Source organism: Trachypithecus francoisi, unplaced genomic scaffold (genome assembly GCF_009764315.1).
Source record: "Trachypithecus francoisi isolate TF-2019V2 unplaced genomic scaffold, Tfra_2.0 Lachesis_group2, whole genome shotgun sequence".
NCBI classification, from domain to species: Eukaryota; Metazoa; Chordata; class Mammalia; order Primates; family Cercopithecidae; genus Trachypithecus; species Trachypithecus francoisi.
The window spans coordinates 160,432,743-160,455,877 of record NW_022681465.1 but is presented as its reverse complement, the minus strand read 5'-3'; the positions used below and the strand labels follow the sequence as shown (position 1 = coordinate 160,455,877).

The 23,135-nt window shown below is 40.3% G+C and overlaps 1 protein-coding gene across 1 annotated transcript in view; it reads right to left on the bottom strand.

Moving 5' to 3' along the window:
* Positions 1-23,135, bottom strand: part of MEIKIN (meiotic kinetochore factor) — a 146,723-nt gene that overhangs the window by 65,230 nt on the left and 58,358 nt on the right. Inside the window, exon 9 of the mRNA XM_033181324.1 lies at positions 11,368-11,442. Coding sequence (XP_033037215.1) covers positions 11,368-11,442 — 75 coding nt within the window. The remainder of the gene's footprint in view (positions 1-11,367; positions 11,443-23,135) is intronic.

Genomic DNA, 23,135 nt, shown 5'->3' with positions numbered 1-23,135 from the left:
ACTTGCTTTATGAATCTGGTGCTCCTGTATTGGGTGCATATATATTTAGGATAGTTAGCTCTTCCTGTTGAATTGATCCCTTTACCATTATGTAATGGCCTTGTCTCTTTTGATCTTTGATGGTTAAAGTCTGTTTTATCAGAGACTAGGATTGCAACCCCTGCTTTTTTTTGTTCTCCATTTGCTTAGTAGATCTTCCTCCATCCCTTTATTGAGCCTATGTATGTCTCTGCATGTGAGATGGGTCTCCTGAATACAGCAGACTGATGGGTCTTGACTCTTTATCCAGTTTGCCAATCTGTGTCTTTTAATTGGAGCATTTAGTCCATTTACATTTAAGGTTAATATTGTTATGTGTGAACTTGATCCTGCCATTATATTAACTGGTTATTTTGCTCGTTAGTTGATGCAGTTTCTTCCTAGCCTCGATGGTCTTTACATTTTGGCATGTTTTTGCAATGGCTGGTACCGGTTTTTCCTTTCCATGTTTAGGGCTTCCTTCAGGCTCTTGTAAGGCAGGCCTGGTGGTGACAAAATCTCTAAGCATTTGCTTTCTCTAAAGGATTTTATTTCTCCTTCACTTAGGAAACTTAGTTTGGCTGGATATAAATTCTGGGTTTAAAATCTTTTCTTTAAGAACGTTGAATATTGGCCCCCACTCTCTTCTGGCTTGTAGAGTTTCTGCTGAGAGATCTGCTGTTAGTCTGATGGGCTTCCCTTTGTGGGTAACCCGACCTTTCTCTCTCGCTGCCCTTCAGATTTTTTCCTTCATTTCAACTTGGTGAATCTGGCAATTATGTGTCTTGGAGTTGCTCTTCTGGAGGAGTATCTTTGGGCGTTCTCTGTATTTCCTGAATTTGAATGTTAGCCTGCCCTACTAGGTTGGGAAGTTCTCCTGGATGATATCCTGAAGAGTGTTTTCCAACTTGGTTCCATTTTCCCCCTCACTTTCAGGCACCGCAATCAGACGTAGATTTGGTCTTTTTACATAATCCCATACTTCTTGCAGGCTTTGTTCATTTCTTTTTCTTCTTTTTTCTTTTGGTTTCTCTTCTCGCTTCATTTCATTCATTTGATCCTCAATCGCTGATACTCTTTCTTCCAGTTGATCGAGTCGTTACTGAAGCTTGCATTTGTCACGTATTTCTCGTGTCATGGTTTTCATCTCTGTCATTTTGTTTATGACCTTCTCTGCATTAATTAGTCTAGCTGTCAATTCTTCCACTCTTTTTTCAAGATTTTTAGTTTCTTTGCGCTGGGTACGTAATTCCTCCTTTAGCTCTGAGAAGTTTGATGGACTGAAGCGTTCTCTCATCTCGTCAAAGTCATTCTCTGACCAGCTTTGATCCATTGCTGGCGATGGGCTGCGCTCCTTTGCAGGGGGAGATGCGCTCTTATTTTTGAATTTCCAGCTTTTCTGCCCTGCTTTTCCCCATCTTTGTGGTTTTATCTGCCTCTGGTCTTTGATGATGGTGATGTACTGATGGGGTTTTGGTATAGGTGTCCTTCCTGTTTGATAGTTTTCCTTCTGACAGTCAGGACCCTCAGCTGTAGGTCTGTTGGAGATTGCCTGAGGTCCACTTCAGCCCTTGTTTGCCTGGGTATCAGCAGCAGCGGTTGCAGAAGATAGAATATTGCCAAACAGCAAGTGTACCTGTCTGATTCTTACTTTGGAAGCTTCCTCTCAGGGGTGTACTCCACCCTGTGAGGTGTGGGGTGTCAGACTGCCCCTAGTGGGGAATGTCTCCCAGTTAGGCTACTCAGGGGTCAGGGACCCACTTGAGCAGGCAGTCTGTCCCTTCTCAGATCTCAACCTCCGTGTGGGGAGATCCACTGCTCTCTTCAAAGCTGTCAGACAGATTAGTTTGCGTCTGCAGAGGTCTGCTGCTTTTTTGTTGTTGTTGTTTAGCTGTGCCCTGTCCCCAGAGGTGGAGTCTACAGAGACAGGCAGTTTCCTTGAGCTGCTGTGAGCTCCACCCAGTTCGAGCTTCCCAGCGGCTTTGTTTACCTACTTAAGCCTCAGCAATGGCAGGCGCCCCTCCCCCAGCCTCGCTGCTGCCCCTTGCGGTTAGATCACAGACTGCTGTGTTAGCAATGAGGGAGGCTCCGTGGGCGTGAGACCCTCCGGCCAGGTGTGGGATATATTCTCCTGGTGTGCCTGTTTGCTTCAAGCGCAGTATTGGGGTGGGAGTTACCCAATTTTCCAGGTGTTGTTTGTCTCAGTTCCCCTGGCTAGGAAAAGGGATTCCCTTCCCCCTTGCACTTCCCAGGTGAGGCGATGCCTCGCCCTGCTTCAGCTCTCGCTGGTCGGGCTGCAACAGCTAACCAGCATGGGTTGTCCAGCAGTCCCTAGTGAGATGACCCCAGTACCTCAGTTGAAAATGCAGAAATCACCGGTCTTCTGTGTCGCTCGCGCTGGGAGTTGGAGACTGGAGCTGTTCCTATTCGGCCATCTTGCTCCGCCTCCAGATAATCTTAATTCCCTGTTACATTCTTAATTGTTTTCTGATTGTTCTGTATACTCTTTGTTCCTTTCTTTTTCTCTTGTTTGTCATTGTGTTTTGGTGGTTTTCTGTAGTGGAATCATTTGAGTCCTTTCTCCTCCTCCTTTGTGTGATTGCTTTACTTGGGAGTTTTATAGTTTCATGTGTTTTCATGATAGTAAGTATCATCATTTCACTCCCAGTTATAGGACTCCCTTGAGTTTAGTAGTAATGAATTCTCTTGGTATTTGATTGTCTGGGAAATATTTTATTTCTCCTTCGAATGAAGAACAATTTTGCTGTATATAGTATCCTTGGCTGGCAGATTTGTTCTTTCAGCACTTTGAATATATCATATCATTCTTTCCTGGCCTGTAAGGCTTCTGTTGAGAGAGTCTGCTGTTAGTCTAATGGGGTTTCTTTTATAACTAGATACTTTTCTCCTGCTGCTTTTAGAATTCTCTGTCTTTCACTTAGACAGTTGGACTACAATATGCCATGGAGAAGACATTTTTATGTTGTATCTTTTGGGAAATCACTGAGCCTCCTGTATCTGGATGCCTAAATCTCTTGTTAGACTTGGGAATTTTTCATCTATTATTTCATTAAATAGGCTTGCAACCCCTTTCATTTTCTCTTTGCCCTCAGGGATATCGATATTTCAAATATTTGGCCACTTGATAATGTTCCATAGTCACAAAGGCATTGCTCATTCTTGCTAATTTTTTTTTATTTTTGCCTCACTGGGTTATGTCAAAAGAACTGTCTTCAAGTTTTGAGATTCTTTCCTCTGTTTGATTTAGTCTGTTGTTGAATCTTTTGAGTGTATTTTGTATTTCATTCAATGAAATCTTCGGTTCCAGAATTTCTGTTTGGTTCTTTTTTCAATAATATCCATCTCTTCGGTAAATTTCTCATTTGTATCCTGAATTTTGTTTCTGATTTCTTTGTATTGATTTTTGGAATTCTCTTGCATCTCACCAGGCTTCTTTAGTATCAAAATTCAAAATTTGGAATTCTTTTTCCTGGGATTTTGTGATTTTTTTTTTTAGACAGAGTCTCGCTCTGATGCCCAGCCTGCAGTGCAGTGGCACAATCTCCGTTCACTGCAAGCTCCACCTGCTGGGTTCATGCTATTCTCCTGCCTCAGCCTCCTGAGTAGCTGGGACTACAGGCACCTGCCACCACGCCTGGCTAATTTTTTGTATTTTTAGTAGAGATGGGGTTTCACCATGTTAGCCAGGATGGTCTCAATCTCCTGACCTTGTGACCTGCCTGCCTCAGCCTCCCAAAGTGCTAGGATTACAGGCATGAGCCACTGCACCCAGCCATGAATTTCTTCTGCATTAGGATCTGTTGCTGGAGAAATTATTGTGTACCTTTGCAGGTTCATATTTCCTTGCTTTTTCATGTTTCCTGTGTCCTTACACTGATATCTGTGCATCTGGTGCACAGCTGGTGTCACAGCTGCTTTTTCCAATTTTTTTGAATTTGCTTTCATCAGGGGCACATTTTTCTGAAAATGTGTATATGGTGTTGGTAGGCTAGAGCACATTTGCTCTGATTCTGGGCATATGCAGTATTATTGTCTTTGTATGATTTCTTTGGCTGTAAACAGCATCAGTGGTATCTGTGATTTCCTTGGTGGCTTAGCATGTGGTTGTTAGTGGAGGCTATGATGAAGTTTTGCTGGGTCCTGGGATGCCAAGTAGACTGGTCTTCAGGTCTCAATGGTGGCAGTGGTATGTTAAGCATGCCTGTCCTTGGGCCCCAAGGCAGCATACCCTGGCATTGGTGTTAGTGGATCCAGATAGCCAATTCTTGGGCCTCTACGTGGCTTGCTTGTGTGCCAGGAATGGCAGCAGTAGGCTGTGTAGGTGGGTGAATTCTAGAGTCCTTGTGGAGTGTGCATGGCATGGTCAATGGCAGTAGCAGTGATAGGAAAAGCCACTGGAACTCAGTCAACTGTGTTGGTGTTAGCATGTCTACGATGGGTTGGGCAGGCCGGTTTCCTGATCTGTAAGTGGCACATGCTGGTGAATGCCAGCTGTGATGGTAGTGGCAGGTTGATTGGACCTGATCTCAGACCCTGGGAAGAGTGCTTAGGTGCAACCAATGGTGTACTGGGCTGGGTGATCCTCAGACCTCTGGATAGCATCCTTGGGTAGTAGGGGAGGTAGAGCCAAGCTAGGTTGTGCCCTTAGGCCCCCTCATGGTGTGTAAAGATGCTGGCTGTGGCATGCAGGGGCAGAATGACCCTGTGATCATTGGCAGAATGCTCAGGTGGAGACAGCAGCAGCTGTGCTATGGCCCTGCAACTGGGAAGAGTGGAGTTGCTTCCCCTGGGAATAGTCATAGGCAGGAAACTGAAAGGGATGGGCTTCATCTGAGCCTTGGCCTAGAGCAGGCAGTGGAATTTGTCTTTGGAGTGTGTGAGAATGCACAGTTGCCCCTCTGTGGGGGTGAGGGAATAGGATTGCTCTCTGTGGCTGCCTCTTCAGCCCCAGGAGGGAGGGAAGGTGAGAGAGTGGGGGAGAATTCATGGAACTGACAGTATGCATGGAAGCAGGAGAAGGACAGGTAATCATGAGGAAGTGAAGAAAAGAAAATGTAGAAAGGATGGGGAATATTTTTTATTGCTTTTGGCTAAAAAAGTGAAATTCAGGCCAAGTTCAATTAGATCTCTATCTAGTTGCCTATTGAGTTAAATTTAACTATGCTGTCTTCCTCCCTTCCTTCATTCCCATTAGTCCTCAACAATGACACAGTATATCTCATCTTAAAAGAAAAAGCTTCCTATAACCCTGCATATTCATCCAGTTACCATTATTTTTCTCTATTTCCCTTCAGAGTCAAGCTCTATAAATAACTGTTACTTCCTCACTTTCCATGGTCTTCAACCTATTCTAATCTGGTTTGCCTCTCTTTAGTCTGCTAAACTTTTTCCTACCAAAGTCACCAGTTTCCTTCATGATTCCAAATTCAACTGACTTTTTAAAAAATTAATGAATTTTATCTTTTAGGTCAGTTTTGGGTTCACAGCAAACTTGAGCAGAAAGTATAGCCTTCTCATATATCCTCAGTCGCCACACATGTAAAACCTCCCCTGCTATCAAGATCCTATACAATAGTGGTATATTTACTATAATCGATGAACCTACACTAACACATCATCTTAAAAGGCCACAGTTTACGTGAGGGTTGGGTTCAGTCTTGGTGTTGTATATTCTGTGGGTTCTGACAAACGTATAATGAGATGTACCCACCATTCTAATATCACACAAAGTAGTTTCCCAGTCTTAAAATTCCTCTGTAATCTGCCTATTCATTCACCCCTTCCTCCTAACCTCTGGCAACCACCAATCTTGTTATTGTCAACATAGTTTTGCTTTTCCAGAACATCATATAGTTGGAATCACACAGTACGTAGCCTTTTCAGAGTCACTTCTTTCACTTAGTAATATTAATTTAAGTTTCCTCCATGTCTTTTAATTGCTGGATACCTAATTCCTTTTTAGTGCTAAATAATATTCCATTGTCTTGATATACCACAGTTTATTTATGCATTCACCTACTGAAGAACATTTTCATTGCTTCCAAGTTTTGGCAATTATGAATGCAGTTGCTATAATGTTCAGGTGCATTTTTTGTGTGGATATAATTTTTCAATTCATTTGCATAAACACTAAGGAATGTAATTGCTGGATCATATATAAGAGTATGTTTAGTTTTTAAAAATCACCAAACCATTTTCCAAAGTGACTGTATCATTTTGCATTCTCAGCAGCAAAGAATGAGATTTCCTGTTGCTTCACATCCTCACCAGCATTTGGTGTTGTCAGTGTTTTGGATTTTGACCATTCTAATAGGTGTGTAGTAATAACTCGCTGTTGCTGTTTTTGTTTTTTTGAAACAGAGTCTCACTCTGTTGCCCAGGCTGGAGTGCAGTGGCATGATCACAGCTCACTGCAGCTTCGACCTCCCAAGTTCAGGTGATCCTCCTACCTTCACTTCCAGAGTAGTTATGACTACAGGCCTGCACCACCATGCCAGGCTAATTTTTTTTTTTTTTTTTTTTTTTTTTTAGAGACAGGGTTTTGCCATGTTGCCCAGGCTGGTCTTGAATCCTGGGCTCAAGCAATCCACTTGCCTCAGTCCCCCAAAATGTTGGGATTACAGGCATGAGTCACAGCACCCAGCCACTCACTGTTGTTTTAATTTGCAATTGCAATTGCCTAATGACATAAGATGTTGAACAACTTTTCATAAACTATTGCCATTTGTATATCTTCCTTTGTGAGGTATCTGTTCAAGTCTTTGGCCCATTTTCCACTGGGTTTTCCTTTTTCTTATTCTTGAGGGTTTTTGCTTGATTGGGTTTTTTTGTTGTTGTTTTTGTTTTTTGAGACAGGATATCACTCTGTTACCCAGGCAGCAGTGTGCAGAGGTGTGGTCGGGGCTCACTGCAGCCTTAACCTCCCAGGCTCATGTGATCCTCCCATCTCAGCCTCCCGACAGGGATTCTGTCTCTATAAAAAAATACAAAATGTTGTCCAGGCTTGTCTCAAATTCGTGGGCTCAAACGATCTGCCTGCCTTGGCCTCCCAAAGTGCCAGGATTACAGGCATGAGCCACCATGCCTGGCCCTTATTGTTGAGTTTTAAGGCTTGTCTATGTTGGTTGAAAATCTTTCATCAGATATGTCTTTTGCAAATACTGTCTCCCAGTCTGTGGCTTGTTATCTCATTATCTTGACATTGTCCTTCATACAGCAGAAGTTTTTTATTTTAATTAAGTCCAGGTTATCAATTATTTCTTTTATAATTGTGCCTTTAGTATTCTATCTAAAAAGTCATCACCATACTCAAGGTCACCTAGATTTTATCCTATGTTATTTTCTAGAAGTTTTATAGTTTTGCATTTTACATTTAGGTCTATGACCCATTTTGATTAATTCTTGTGAAGAGTATAAGGTCTGTGTCTAGGTTCATGTTTTTGCATTTGGGGGTCCAGTTATTCAAGCACCATTTGTAGAAAATACCAACTTTTTTCCATTATATTGCCTTTGCTCCTTTGTCAAAGATCAGTTGACTATATTTATATGGGTCTATTTCTGGGTTCTCTCTCTATTCTGTTCCATTGATCTGTTTGTTTATTCTTTTACCAAACCCACACTGTCTTGATCACTATAGCTTTACAGTAGTCTTAAACACAGGTAGTATCAGTCCTTCGACTTTTTCTCCTTCAATATTGAGTTGGCTGTTCTGTATCTTTTCCCTCTCTATATAAACTTTAGAACCAGTTTGTCTGCCACATAGGTCCCCCAGCAGGTTAGGTTCTGGAAAAATACTTTCTCCTGAGGCCAGGCCTTCTTACAAAAAAACAAAAAACAAAAAACCTGAATGTTCTAGCATTCTGTTTCAAATAGTTCCTTTCTCCTCCCACTGCTAGAAGCATGAGAGGATTTTACTCTAACATTTACTGTGAAGACCTGATGGTAGAGCTCCTGGAAGTAAAACTCACAAAAGTGGCAGGGGGACCACCTAGGACTCTCAGATTTGTCCATATTGAGCCTCTAGCAATTCATCAACACTGTTTAGGTTTTTCTATCCTGGCAATGGTTCCCATGGAGGTTTCTGTTCATGGGTTTCTGTTTTGGTAGGTTGTGATTCTCTGTATCCTCCTGTCTGTCTCTCTAGTATTTGGTGCAGCAGTTTTCTCTATGACCTTACTTCTCTGACAGATCCAAGAAAAACTGGTGACTTTTCAATTTGTTCAGCACTTTACTTGTTGTTAGGACAAAGTGACAACTTCTAAGATTCTTACATTGCTGCACTGGAAACTGGAAGTCCTACAATTGACTTTTAAATTCCTTCCTAACACAAGAAACAATAAATTCTTGAGATAGTGGATATCCCATTTACCCTGATTTGATTATTATGCATTGTGTGTCTTTATCAAAACATCACATGTACCCCATAAAGACATACAGTTATTATGTACTCATAATAAATATTTTAATGTAAATAATCAAAATAACATAGACATAAAAAACAAAAAAAAATTCTTTATAATACTGCACCTTCAAACAGCATTCAACACTGTTGATCATTCCCCTTTTGTGGGTGAAATGATTTCCTCTCTTGATTTCTGTGATACTACATTCTGTTTATTTTTCTCCTCTTCTCCACCACTCTTCCTTTTGTACCTGACTATGAAGTTTTCCAGGGATTGACCTGGGTCCACTTCTCTTCCTTACTCTATAGATACTATTTCCTAGGAGATGTCACCCATTACCATAACTTTAAAAAAATTTATAATATAGTACATCTGTTCCCCTGACCTCCAGATTTATAGCCAATGGCCTTCTCAACATTTCCATCTTCATGCATCCTCAGAACTCCTGTCTTTCCTATCACAGTAATTAGCATCTTTATCCACTAAAGAAGCTCAAAACGGAAACCTAGAAGTCTTTCTTAACATTTCTTATTCCTTCATCATTTGTATCCAATCTATCAACTCTACAGGCAAAATTATCTTGAATACATGGGTATTTCTTGATCTCTCCTATCAAACACCCTAGTCAAAGCCACCACTATCTTTCACCAAAAATCTTTGTAACTTTGTAACTCCCTACTAATGGGTCTCCCTATTCACCCTCTTGCCCCTTTTCTATTTGTTCCCTAATTCCTTACAGTGACAATCTAGTGTAGTAGAAAGAGTATAGGCTTTAGATCCGGAAAGACCTGCCACAACCTCCTCAAAAAACTGGTGAAAATCTAAACCTCAGTTTTCTCAGCTATAAAATAAGTAAAACAAACAAGCAAACAAACAAAAACTAACTACTAACCTGCCTGGAATGATATAAAGAAAATATACAATTAATGAAAAGTCACTCAAAAAGTAGCTCTTGCTACATACAAAATAAAGTCCAAAATTTTCCCCAGAGACCTCCAGATTCCACCTGGGCATGATGGCTCACACCTGTAATCCCAACACTTTGGAAGGTTGAGGTGGGTGTATTGCTTGAGCCCAGGAGTTCAAGGCCAGCCTGAGCAACGTGGTGAAACCCTATCTCTACCAAAAATATGAAAATTAGCCATTTGTGGCAGTGTGTGCCTGTAGTTCCAGCTACTAGGTAGGCTAAGGCAAGAGAACCATTTGAGTCCGAGGAAGTCAAGGTTACAGTGAGTGGTAAGCGAGCCACTACACTCCAGCCTGGGTGACAAGGCAAGACCCTGTCTCAAAAAAAAAAAAAAAAAAAATCCAGATTCCATGCCTAACATAATGATTCATAAGTAATCTTCAGCATTATTCAAAGAGAAGTTATAAAAAATGTAAAGTACACTGGTCTCCCCCATCACCCATCCACAGTTTTGTCTACCACAGTTTCAGTTACCTGTGGTCAACCACAATCCAAAATATAAGATGGTAAGTTCTAGAAATAAACAATTTGTAAGTTTTAAATTGCACACCATTCTGAGTAGCATGAAGAAATTGTGTGCCATCCCCCTCAGTCCAGTCCACTCCAGGATCAATCATCCCTTTATCCAGCATATCCATGATAGACATACTACCCGCTCATTAGTTACTCAGTAGCTGTCTCAGTTATCAGATCAAACACATGTAGTATACATAGGGTTCAGTACTATCCACATCCACTGGGGGTCTTGGGATGTATCCCTCACAGATAAGGGGGGACTACTATACATTTTCTTTCTCTTTCATTAAACTGATATACAGTATATACTTATTTATAAGCTGCATAGCTTTTTCACAAAATTGAATAATCTGTTTGATAGACTTCCAAAATGCTTTTAATTATTGATTTAAATAGCTGAAAAAGAATTCCTATAAAAGTATTGGTTGGCCAGGCGCAGTGGCTCACGCCTGTAATCCCAACACTTTGAGAGGCCGAGGCGGGCAGATCATGAGGTCAGGAGATCGAGACCATCCTGGCTAACACAGTGAAACCCTGTCTCTACTAAAAATACAAAAAATTATCCAGGCGTGGTGGCGGGCACCTGTAGTCCCAGCTTTTCGGGAGGCTGACGCAGGAGAATTGCGTGAACCCTGGAGGCAGAGCTTGCAGTGAGATGAGACCATGCCACTGTACTCCAGCCTGGGCGACAGAGTGTGAGACTCTGTCTCAAAAAAAAAAAAAAAAAACAGTATTGGTTAAGGCTGGGTACAGTGGCTCATGCCTGTAATTCCAGCACTTTGAGAGGCTGAGGTGGTAGGATCGCTTGAGGCCAGGAGTCTGAGACTAGCCTGGACAACAAGTGATACCCCATCTCTACAAAAAAATTTAAAAATTAGCTGAGCATTGTAGCGCATGCATGCCTGTAGTTCCAGTTACTTGGAAGGCTGAAGCAGGAGAACAGCTTGAGGCCAGAAGTTCAAGGCTGTAGTGAGCTATGATCGCAGCACTGAACTCCAACCTGGGTAACAGAATGAGACCCCATTTCTTTTCTTTTCTTTTTTTTTTTTTGGAGACGGAGTCTCGCTGTGTCACCCAGACTGGAGTGCAATGGCGCCATCTCGGCTCACTGCAAGCTCCGCCTCCTGGGTTCACGCCATTCTCCTGCCTCAGTCTCCCGAGTAGCTAGGACTGCAGGCACCCACCACCACGCCCAGCTAATTTTTTGTATTTTTAGTAGAGATGGGGTTTCACCATGTTAGCCAGGATGGTCTCGATCTCCTGACCTCGTGATCCTCCTGCCTCAGCCTGCCAAAGTGCTGGGATCACAGGCATGAGCCACCATGCCCAGCCAAGACCCCATTTCTTTAAAAAAAGAAAAAAGTAAATTTAAACTGTTAGTTAAAAGTAAATTTTTTATTAATGAAATTTATTATGATTTATGCAGTTATTCTGCTTCAATACTTGCTTTTTTCTTTGTTTTATCAGGGATTGAAGGGCAAGTTTTCTCAGCAAGTAAAATCTCACAAGCTGCATTATCTATAAATAAAAACATAGTTTAGTATTCTGCTTATTTCCGCTATCATTAACTATGAGTCCAAAGGACAAGAGAATTCAAATTTGACAAAACAATATTTTAAAAACCCCTGATTTTAATGACTGCACCTTTGTCAACAATTAAACAAGAAAAATGAATGTATGTTGAATAATAAAAACATCCTTAAGAGCTCTAGGTTTCACAGTAGCAAATAAAATATATATATAATATTTTCAGTTAGTAGGAAAGTTGCATGTGATTATAATTCTTCATTCATTATCCTACCATTTCCACTCTCCACATTTTCAAGCTCTTTTTCTACTACAATTTTTTCTTTTTTCTTTTTTTAAATTTCAATAGCTTTAGGGGTACAAGTGGTTTTTGGTTATATGAAAAAATTGTACAGTGGCGAAGTCTCGGCTTTTAGTGTACCTGTTTACTGCAACTTTTCTATCAGCATTTTAAACATTCTCAAGCCTCTCTCATCAAAAACTTTCCTTGTACCGCATATCCACCTCCTGCTACAGCCCCTGTATGTCTTCTTGCCCACAGGCAAATTTCTTAAAAGATCTTCCATGTATACTAACTTTATTTCCTCTCCTCCTATTTACTTCCAAATCCAAAGTATCCAGTTGCACTTCCACCAATATCAGCAGAGACCTTTCCTGTCCTACCTCACTGGACCTTACTACAACAGGCTGGAACACTTCTAACCTGGCTCCTTTTTATGTCTCTTCTTCAGTCTTGAGTCTTCCCTTTTCCCCTCTCTGGACTCAATCCAAGCAACAAATATTTATTGAGTGTCTGCTATGTGCCAATTTTGCCTATCATATGCATTTAAAGTTGCATATTCAGCTTTTCTTTTCCTTTTTTTCCAGATGGAATCTCACTCTGTTCCTCATGCTGGAGGGCAGTGGTGCGATCTGTGCTCACTGCAAACTCCACCTCTCAGGTCAAGCAATTCTCCTGCCTCATCCTCCCAAGTAGCTGAGATATAGGCACACACCACCACACCCAGCTTATATATATATAATTTTTTTTTGAGACAGAGTTTTGCTCTTTGTGGCCCAGCTGGAGTACAGTGTCATGATCTAGGCTCACTGCAACCTCCACCTCCCGGGTTCAAGTGATTCTCCTGTCTCAGCCTCCCGAGTAGCTGGGATTATAGGTGCCTGCCACCACGCCCGGCTATTTTTTTTATTTTTTAATTTTTTTATTAGACAGGGTTTCACCATGTTGGCCAGGCTGGTCTCAAACTCCTGACCTCAGGTGATCTGGCCGCCTCAACCTCCCAAAGTGTTGGGATTACAGGCGTGAGCCACTACGCCTGGCCTTTTTTTTTTTTTTTTTTTTTTTTAAGTACACACGGGCTCTCACCATGTTGGCCAGGCTGGTCTCGAACTCCTGACCTCAAGTGATCTGCCTGCCTCAGCCTCCCAAAGTACTGGGATTACAGGTGTAAACCACCATGCCCGGTTCAGCTTTTCTTTATTCTTAACAACACTACCTTGAATTAAGGCACCAAAAGATTTTCTTTAGGTTTCAATAGCATTTCAATTCACCTCCCTCAGCGGTCCATTATCCTTTTATACTTAAAATGCAAATATTGTTTGCCTAAAACTCTTCAAAGCCTTTCCACTGCCCCCAAGTTAAACTCAAGCTCCTTAATTTACCATTACAAAGTCCTTCTTTTTATGATCTGTGTATTTCTTATGTATTCCTCAGCCTCACTACCGAGGCTAATAGGGTTGCCAGATAAAATACACTATGCCCAGTTAAATGTGAATTTCAAATTAAAACTGAATAATATTTTAGTATATCACATTTAATAGCACAAGCATGAGCAACATTTAGGACATACTTATCTTAAAAATTATTTGCTGTTTATTAGAATTCAAATTTAACTGGGTATTCTGTAACTTTATTTGCAAAATCTGTTAATGCTAGAGACTAATCACTCCTGTTGTATGGATCTTTGAGGGTAAGAAGCAGCAAGTAGGTTTGAGAGCTCTGTAGGAGGTAAAACTAATACCAAGATTTGGAAATAGATTAGATATTAGCCTGAGAAATGACAAAAAAGGAAGCGTTAAGGATGACCCTCAGGTTTCTGGTTTGCTAAACCACATCTGTTAACCAACCTGGAGGACAATAATGTAGGACCAGGTTAGGTCTTGGCTGTGACAATTCTTAGTCCTCAATCCTCATTTGATTTCATAATCTTGATAACTTTTGTCATAGCTGGGATTATTCCTTCCTTAAAACACTCTCCTCTCCTGGCTTCATCATTCTTTCCTGGTTTTCCTACTACAGCACGAGCCTTTAGGTCTCAGTTGTTTTTTTTTTGCTGGATATTTCTCCCTTTCCCTACCTCTAAATGTTGGAGTGTCCCATTTCCATTTACTGTGTATGCTTTTAAAAAATTATTTTTACCTCCTACATGATTTCATTTAATCCTATGGGTTCAAAACATCTCTTTGCTGGTTCCAAGTATGTATCCATAGCCCTAGCCTCTGGTCTGGAGTTCTCCAGACTCCTGCATCATAAACTGCCTTCATGACATCTCCACTTGAAAGCTAATAAGCCTTTCAGTTTTAAAATATTTTATTGAAGTATACCACATATATAATAGCAGTCACAATCTTGGTATATATGTATTCATCCATGTATCTACCACCCAGATCAAGATACAAAATATTTCCAGCACCTGAGAAGTTTTCTATGTTTTCTTTCCTTGTTGGCACCCTTTTTCCAAAGACTACCACTGTTTTGACAGTCTTGCCTGTTCTTGAACTTTGTATATATGAAATTATATAGTATATACATGTTCTGTCGGCGTTCTTTCACAAAACATTATGTGTATGGGCTGACAGATCAAATTTAATATGTCCAAAAAAATTCTCTTAACCATTCTCCCAACTTGGTCTGCCCTACAGTGCTCCCATCTTAATAAATGGTATCATCATTCATCTGATTTCTCAAGAATTTAATACTCATCCTTGACTTCTATTTTTTCTCTTACCTAATATCCAGGATAATCACAGATTCCTGATATATCTGCCTTTAAAATATACTCCAAGTCAGACCACTGCTACTATCATGGTTTAAAACACTATTATCTGATCACTGTAATAGTTTAATAAGGTCTCCTTGCTTCCACTCTTGCCCTTGTAGTCTATTCTCCACATAACAGCCAAAATGATATTTCTAAAATATATAATCTGAGTCTTTGGAACATAGAAACTACCACCTCTTAGAACCTTAGGACCACAGATGCACTGGACCCAGACACAAAGAACTCAAGGGCTCTTGGAAGCTTGGAGTTTCTCCAGTTTAGAGCTTGCTCCTCTGGAGTGATGGATAAAGCAGAAAGAATAGGTGAAACACAGTAGTTTCTCAGATTTATATTTAGATTATTTTCCATCTTGCCACAACATATATGAATATCCTAAAATGGTCATGTCAAGTGTTGTAGCTACTGACCTATGGGATTATTTAAATTCATTTAAAATGAAATAAATGTGAAATAAAAAATATATATCTGATCATGTCATCCCTCTGCTCTAAGATGATCTAAGATGTATTTCTCAGTACATTTAGAATAAAATCCATAGTCCTTACAATAGTATACAAGGCTCTACTTTATACAACCTGGTTAGCTCTCTGACCACAATTTCAACCATTCATCTTCCTACTCACTGCGCTCCAGCCACAATGACCTCTTTCCTCTTCCTCAAACATGCCAAGCACATTCCCATCTCATGGTCTTTTCATGTATTGTTCCCTTTGCCTGGCATGCTCTGCCTCCCAGGTTTCCACAAGTCTGACTCTCTAACTTTATTCAGGCTCTCACCTCCTCAAAGAGGCCTATCCTGATTGCTCTATCTAAAATAGCATGCTTGGTTACACCTCTTTAGCCTACCTTATATTCCTTAGTTACTGTTATTTCTACTTGACATTATATATTTATCTGTTTATTATCTTTTTTTTTCCACTATGTAACATTTGTTCTATTAGGGCAAGGATACTGTCAGGTTTCCCAGTAACTAAAACAGTTAGTGTCATACTTAGGTGTTTAATAAATATTTGCTGAATGAACTAAATTAATGAACACTAAATTGAGATGCCTCTAAAATATCCAAGACGAGATATCTAGAAGGCAGCTGCCTATAATGGTCTTAACCTCGGAAGAGGAAAGTCTAGGTTAAGAGAAAACCTGGAAATCCTGCCTATTACATGACACCTATACATATCAGGCAGAAGATAAAAAGAGATTAGAATCTAGGAACTAACTTTGAAAAACTCCCACATTTAATGACTGATGTTGGCAATTAAGATTGCAAGTCTGAACAGGAGTTGCTTGAGAAGTACTTTCTTGTTTATTTATTTATCACTATCACTAGACTATACAATCCGTGACAGCAAGAAAATAGCCATTTCTGAATTTCTTAACACGTAATAGAAGAGCCTGGCACACAACTGAAACACAGCTGGATTTGTTGAATTAAGAAATGTGTAAGGAAGAACAAAGCAAGATGGCTGAATAGAAGACTCCACTGATCATTGCCCCTACAAGGACACCAATTTTACAACTATCTACACACAAAAAGCACCTTCATAAGAACCAAAATTCAGGTGAGCACTCATAGTATCTGGTTTTAACTTCATGTTGCTAAAGAGGCACTGGAAAAGGTTAAGAAAGACAGTCTTAAATCACCAACACCACACCTCCTTCATTCCCCGGCAGCAGCCCTGTGGCGTGTATAGAGAATCTGTGCATTTGGAAGGAGAGTACAGGGATTGTGAAACATTGCACTGAACTTAATGCTGCCCTGTCAAGCAGAAGGCAAACCTGGCTGAACTCAGCTGGTGCCCACCCAGACCTAGCCAAAGGGAAATCGCCCATTCCAACAGTCAGAACTTGAGTTCCAGCAAGCCTTGCCACTATGGAATAAAATGCTCTGGGGCCCTAAATAAACTTGAAAGGCTAGGCTACAAGGACTGCAACTCCCAGGCGAATCCTAGTGCTGAACTGGGCTCAGAGCCAGTGGACTTGGGGCGGCGGGGTGGGTGGGGGGAGGGGATGTGACCTACTGAGACACTAGCCAGGGCAGCTAAAGGAGTGCTTATGACACCCCTCTCACAACCGCAGGCTGCACAGCTCATGGCTCCAAAAGAGACCCCTTTCATCAGCAATAGCCAGGTATTAGTTACAATGAGCCTTGGGTGAGAACCAGGGCTATGCTGGCTTTAGTTCTGACCAAGTGCAGTTCCAGTATGGGGAATTGGAGGCCACAGAGGCGCTTGTGTTACCCCATCCCCAGCTGCAGGCAGCTCAGAACTGAGAGAGAGAGAGAGAGAGAGAGGGGAGAGAGAGAGAGAGAGAGAGAGAGAGAGAGAGAGAGAGAGAGAGAGAGAGAGAAGAGAAAGAGTCTCTGCTCTGCCTGGTAATCCAGATAATTCTTCCAGATGCTATCCAAGACCACCAAGGTGGTACCTCCATAAGTCTTCAAGAACTACAGTGTTACTGGGCTTTAGGTGCCCCCTAATGAAGATACAGTTTAGATCACAACACCCAAGTCCTTTCAAATACCTGGAAAGCCTTCCTAAGAAGGACAAGTACAAACAAGCCCAGAATGTAAAAATTACAAGAAATAGCTAACTCCTCAGTGTCCAGACACCAACAAACATGTACCCAGCATCAGTACTATCCAGGAAAACATGACAGCTCAGTCACAGAGGGGTAGCGCACCAACGAGGTTCACTGAATGAACCAAGTAAAGCACCAGGGACCAATCCTGGAGAAACAGAGATATATGACCTTTCAGACAGAGAATTCAAAATAGCTGTTTTGAGGAAATTCAAAGAAATTTAAAATAACACAGAGAAGAATTCTGTCTTGTAAATGTAACAAAGAAATTTAAATAACTAAAAAGAAATAAGAAGTAATGGAGTTGAAAAATGCAATTGACACGTTGAAGAATCCATCAGAGCCTTTTAATGGCAGAATTGATCTGGCAGAAGAAAGCATTAGTGAGCTTGAAGACGGGTTATTTAAAAATATATAGAGAAGAACAAAGAAAAAAGAATAAAAAACAATGAAGCATGTTTACAAGATCTAGAAAATAGCTTCAAAAGGGCAAATCTAAGGGTTATTGGCCTTAAAGAGGAGGTAGAGAAAAATACAGGGGTAGAAAGTTTATTCAAAGGGATAACAACACCAAATTTCCCAAATCTAGAGAAAGGTATCAATATCAAGTACAAGAAGGTTATAGAACACCAAGAATATTTAACCCAAAGACTACTTCAAGGCATTTAATAATTAAACTCTGAAAGTTCAAGGATAAAGAAAAGATCTTAAGAGCAGCAAGAAAAAAGAAACACAACATACAATGGAGCTTCACTAGGAGCAGACTTTTCAGTGGAAAACTTACACTCCAGGGGAGAATAGCATGACATATTTAAAGTGCTGAAGGAAAACAACTTTTACCCTACAATAGTATATCAGGCAAAAAATATCCTTTAAGCACCAAGGAGAAACAAAGACCTTCCCAGACAAACAAAAACTGAGGGATTTCATGAGTGCCAGACCTGTCCTATAAGAAATTTTAAAGGGGGTACTTCATTTACAAAGAAAAGGACATTAATGAGCAATAAGAAATCATGTGAAGGTACAAAACTCATAGGTAATAAGTTCACAGAAAAACACAAAGTACTATAACAGTGTAATTGTGGTGTGTAAACTCTTTTTTATTTTTTATTTTTTTATTATACTTTAAGTTCTAGGGTACATATGCACAACATGCAGGTTTGTTACATAGGTGTGCATGTGCCATGTTGGTTTGCTGCACCTATTAACTCATCATTTACATTAGGTATTTCTCCTAATGCTATCCCTCCCCCAGCTCCCCACCCCCTGACAAGCCCCAGTGTATGTTGTTCCCCATGTGTCCATGCATTCTCATTGTTCAATTCCCACCTATGGGTGAGAACATGTGGTATCTGGTTTTCTCTCCTTGTGATGTTCCCCATGTGTACATGCGTTATCATTGTTCAGTTCCCACCTATGGGTGAGAACATGTGGTATCTGGTTTTCTCTCCTTGTGATAGTTTGCTAAGAATGATGGTTTTCAGCTTCATCCATCTTCCTGCAAAAGACATGAACTCATCCTTTTTCATGGCTGCATAGCATTCCATGGTGCCACATTTTCTTAATCCAGTCTATCACTGATGAACATTTGGGCTTGTTCCAAGTCTTTGTTATTGTGAAAAGTGCTGCAATAAACATACGTGTGCATGTGTCTTTATGGTAGCATGATTTATAATCCTTTGGGTATATATCCAGTAATGGGATCACTGGGTCAAATGGTATTTCTAGTTCTAGATCCTTGAGGAATTGCCACACTGTCTTCCACAATGGTTGAACTAATTTACACTCCCACCAACAGTGTAAAAGCATTCCTATTTTTCCACATCCTCTCTAGCATCTGTTGCTTCCTGACTTTTTAATGATCACCATTCTAACTGGAGTGAGATGGTATCTCATTGTGGTTTTGATTTGCATTTCTCTGATGACCAGTGATGATGAGCATTATTTCATGTGTCTGTTGGTTGCATAAAGGTCTTCTTTTGGGAAGTGTCTGTTCATATCCTTTGCCCATTTTTTGATGGGTTTTTTTTCTTGTAAATTTATTTAAGTTCCTTATAGATTCTGGATATTAGCCCTTTGTCAAATGGGTAGATTGCAAACATTTTTCTCCCATTCTGTAGATTGCCTGCTGACTCTGATGGTAGTTTCTCTTGCTGTGCAGAAGCTCTTTAGTTTAATTAGATCCCATTTGTCTATCTTGGCTTTTGTTGCCATTGCTTTTGGTGTCTTAGTCATGAAGTCTTTGCTCATGTCTGTGTCATGAATGGTATTGCCCAGGTTTTCTTCTAAGGTTCTTATGGTTTTAGGTCTAACATTTAAGTCTTTAACCCATTTTGAATTAATTTTTGTATAAGGTGGAAGGAAGGGATCCAGTTTCAGCTTTCTACATATGGCTAGCCAGTTTCACCAGCACCATTTATTAAATAGGGAATCCTTTCCCCATTTCTTGTTTTTGTCAGGTTTGTCAAAGATCAGATGGTTGTAGATGTGTGGTGTTATTTCTGAGGCCTCTGTTCTGTTCCATTGGTCTATGTATCTGTTTTGGTACCAGTACCACACTGTTTTGGTTACTGTAGCCTTGTAGTATAGTTTGAAGTCAGGTAGCATGATGCCTCCAGCTTTGTTCTTTTTGCTTAGGATTGTCTTGGCTATGTGGGCTTTTCTGGTTCCACATGAACTTCAGTTTTTTCCAATTCTGTGAAGAAAGTCATTGGTAGCTTGAAGGGGATGGCATTGAATCTATAAATCACCTTGGGCAGTATGGCCATTTTCATGATATTGATTCATCCTATCCATGAGCATGGAATTTTCTTCTATTTGTTTGTGTCCTCTTTTATTTTGTTGAGCAGTGGTTTGTAGTTCTCCTTGAAGAGGTCATTTGCATCCATTGTAAGTTGGATTCCTAGGTGTTTTATTCTCTGTGTAGCAATTGGGAATGGGAGTTCACTCATGATTTGGCTCTCTGTTTGTCTGTTATTGGTGTATAGGAATGCTTGTGATTTTTGCACATTGATTTTGTATCTTGAGACTTTGCTGAAGTTGCTTATCAGCTTAAGGAGATTTTGGGCTGAGACAATGGGGTTTTCTAAATATACAAGCACGCATCTACAAACAGGGACAATTTGATTTCCTCTTTTCCTAACTGAATATCCTTTATTTCTTTCTCTTGCCTGGTTACCCTGGCCAGAACTTCCAACACTATGTTGAATAGGAGTGGTGAGAGAGGGCATCCTTGTCTTGGGCCAGTTTTCAAAGGGAATGCTTCCAAATTTGCCCATTCAGTATGATATTGGCTCTGGGTTTGTCATAAATTTTGAAGTACGTTCCATGAATACCTAGTTTATTGAGAGTTTTTTGCATGAAGCGTTGTTGAATTTTGTCGAAGGCCTCTTCTACATCTATTGAGATAATCATATGGTTTTTGTCATTGGTTCTGTTTATGTGATAGATTACGTTTATTGATTTGCATATGTTGAACCAGGCTTGCATTCCAGGGATGAAGCCGACTTGATCATGCTGAATAAGCTTTTTGATGTGCTGCTGGATTTGGTTTGTCAGTATTTTACTAAGGATTTTCACATCAATGTTCATCATGGATATTGGTCTACAAATCTTTTTTCCTTGTGTCTCTGCCAGGCTTTGGTATCAGGATGATGCTGGCCTCATAAAATGAATGAGGGAGGATTCCCTCTTTTTCTATTGATTGGAATAGTTTCAGAAGGAATGGTACCAGCTCCTCCTTGTACCTCTGGGTAGAATTTTGCTGTGAATCTCTCTGGTCCTGGGCATTTTTTGGTTGGTAGGATATTAATTATTGCCTCAATTTCAGAGCCTGTTATTAGTCTATTCAGAGATTCAACTTCTTCCTGGTTTAGTCTTGGGAGGGTGTATGTGTCCAGGAATTTATCCATTTCTTCTAGATCTTCTAGTTTATTTGCATAGAGGTGTTTAGAGTATTCTCTGATGGTAGTTTGTATTTCTGTGGAATTGGTAGTGATATCCCCTTTATCATTTTTTATTGCATCTATTTGATTCTTCTCTCTTTTCTACTTTATTAGTCTTGCTAGCGGTCTATCAATTTTGTTGATCTTTTCAAAAAGCAGCTCCTGGATTCATTGATTTTTGAAGGGTTTTTGTGTCTCTATCTCCTTCAGTTCTGCTCTGATCTTAGTTATTTCTTGCCTTCTGCTAGCTTTTGAATTTGCTTGCTCTTGCTTCTCTAGTTCTTTAAATTGTGATGTTAGGGTGTCAGTTTTGGATCTTTCCCGCTTCCTTTTGTGGGCATTTAGTACTATAAATTGCCCTCTACATACTGCTTTAGCTGTGTCCCAGAGATTCTGGTACGTTGTATCTTTGTTCTCATTAGTTTCAAAGAACATCTTTATTTCTGCCTTCATTTCGTTATGTACCCAGTAGTCATTCAGGAGCAGGTTGTTCAGTTTCCATATAGTTGTATGGTTTTGAGTGAGTTTCTTAATCCTAAGTTCTAATTTGATTGCACTGTGGTCTGAGAGACCGTTTGTGTGATTTCTGTTCTTTTGCATTTGCTGAGGAGTGCTTTACTTCCAATTATGTGGTCAATTTTAGAAGAAGTGCAGTGTGGTGCTGAGAAGAATGTATATTCTGTTGATCTGTGGTGGAGAGTTCTGTAGATGTCTATTAGGTCTGCTTGGTGCAGAGCTGAGTTCAAGTCCTGGATATCCTTGTTAACCTTCTGTCTCATTGATCTAATATTGACAGTGGGGTGTTAAACTCTCCCACTATTATTTTGTGGGCGTCTAAGTCACTTTGTAGGTCTCTAAGGACTTGCTTTATGATCTGGGTGTTCCTGTATTGGGTGCATACATATTTAGATAGTTAGCTCTTCTTGTTGAATTGATCCCTTTACCATTATGTAATGCCTTTCTTTGTCTCTTTTGATCTTTGATGGTTTGAAGTCTGTTTTATCAGAGACTAGGATTGCAACCCCTGCTTTTTCTTGCTTTCCATTTGCTTGGTAGGTCTTCCTCCATCCCTTTATTTTGAGCCTGTGTGTGTCTCTACATGTGAGATGGGTCTCCTGAATACAGCAGACTGATGGGTCTTGACTCTTTATCCCATTTGCCAGTCTGTGTCTTTTAATTGGGGCACTTAGCCCATTTACATTTAAGGTTAATATTGTTATATGTGAATTTGATCCTGTCATTATGATATTAGCTGGTTATTGTACCCATTAATTAATGCAGTTTCTTCCTAGCATCGGTGGTCTTTACAATTTGGCATGTTTTTGCAGTGGCTGGTACTGGTTGTTCCTTTCCATGTTTAGTGCTTCCTTCAGGTGCTCTTGTAAGGCAGGCCTGGTGGTGACAAAAATCTCTCAGCATTTGCTTGTCTGGAAAGGATTTTATTTCCCCTTCACTTATGAGGCTTAGTTTGACTGGATATGAAATTCTGGGTTGAAAATTCTTTTCATTAAGAATGTTGAATATTAGCTCTCACTCTCTTCTGGCTTGTAGGGTTTCTGCTAAGAGATCCACTGTTAGTCTGATGGGCTTCCCTTTGTATGTAACTCGACCTTTCTCTCTGGCTGCCCTTAACCTTTTTTCCTTAGTTTCAACCTTGGTGAATCTGACAATTATGTGTCTTAGGGTTGCTCTCCTTGAGGGGTATCATTGTGGTGTTCTCTGTATTTCCTAAATTTGAATGTTGGCCTGCCTTGCTAGTTTGGGGAAATTCTCCTGGATAATACCCTGAAGAGTGTTTTCCTACTTGGTTCCATTCTCCACATCACTTTCAGGTACACCAATCAAATGTAGATTTGGTCTTTTCACATAGTCCCATATTTATTGGAGGCTTTGTTCATTCCTTTTCAAATTCCTTTTCCTCTAATCTTGTCTTCTCACTTTATTTCATTAATTTGATCTTCAATCACTGATATCCTTTCTTCCACTTGATCAAATCGGCTACTGAAGCTTGTGCATGCATCACGAAGTTTTCATGCCATGGTTTTCAGCTCCATCAGGTCATTTAAGGTCTTCTCTACACTGTTTATTCTAGTTAGCCATTCAT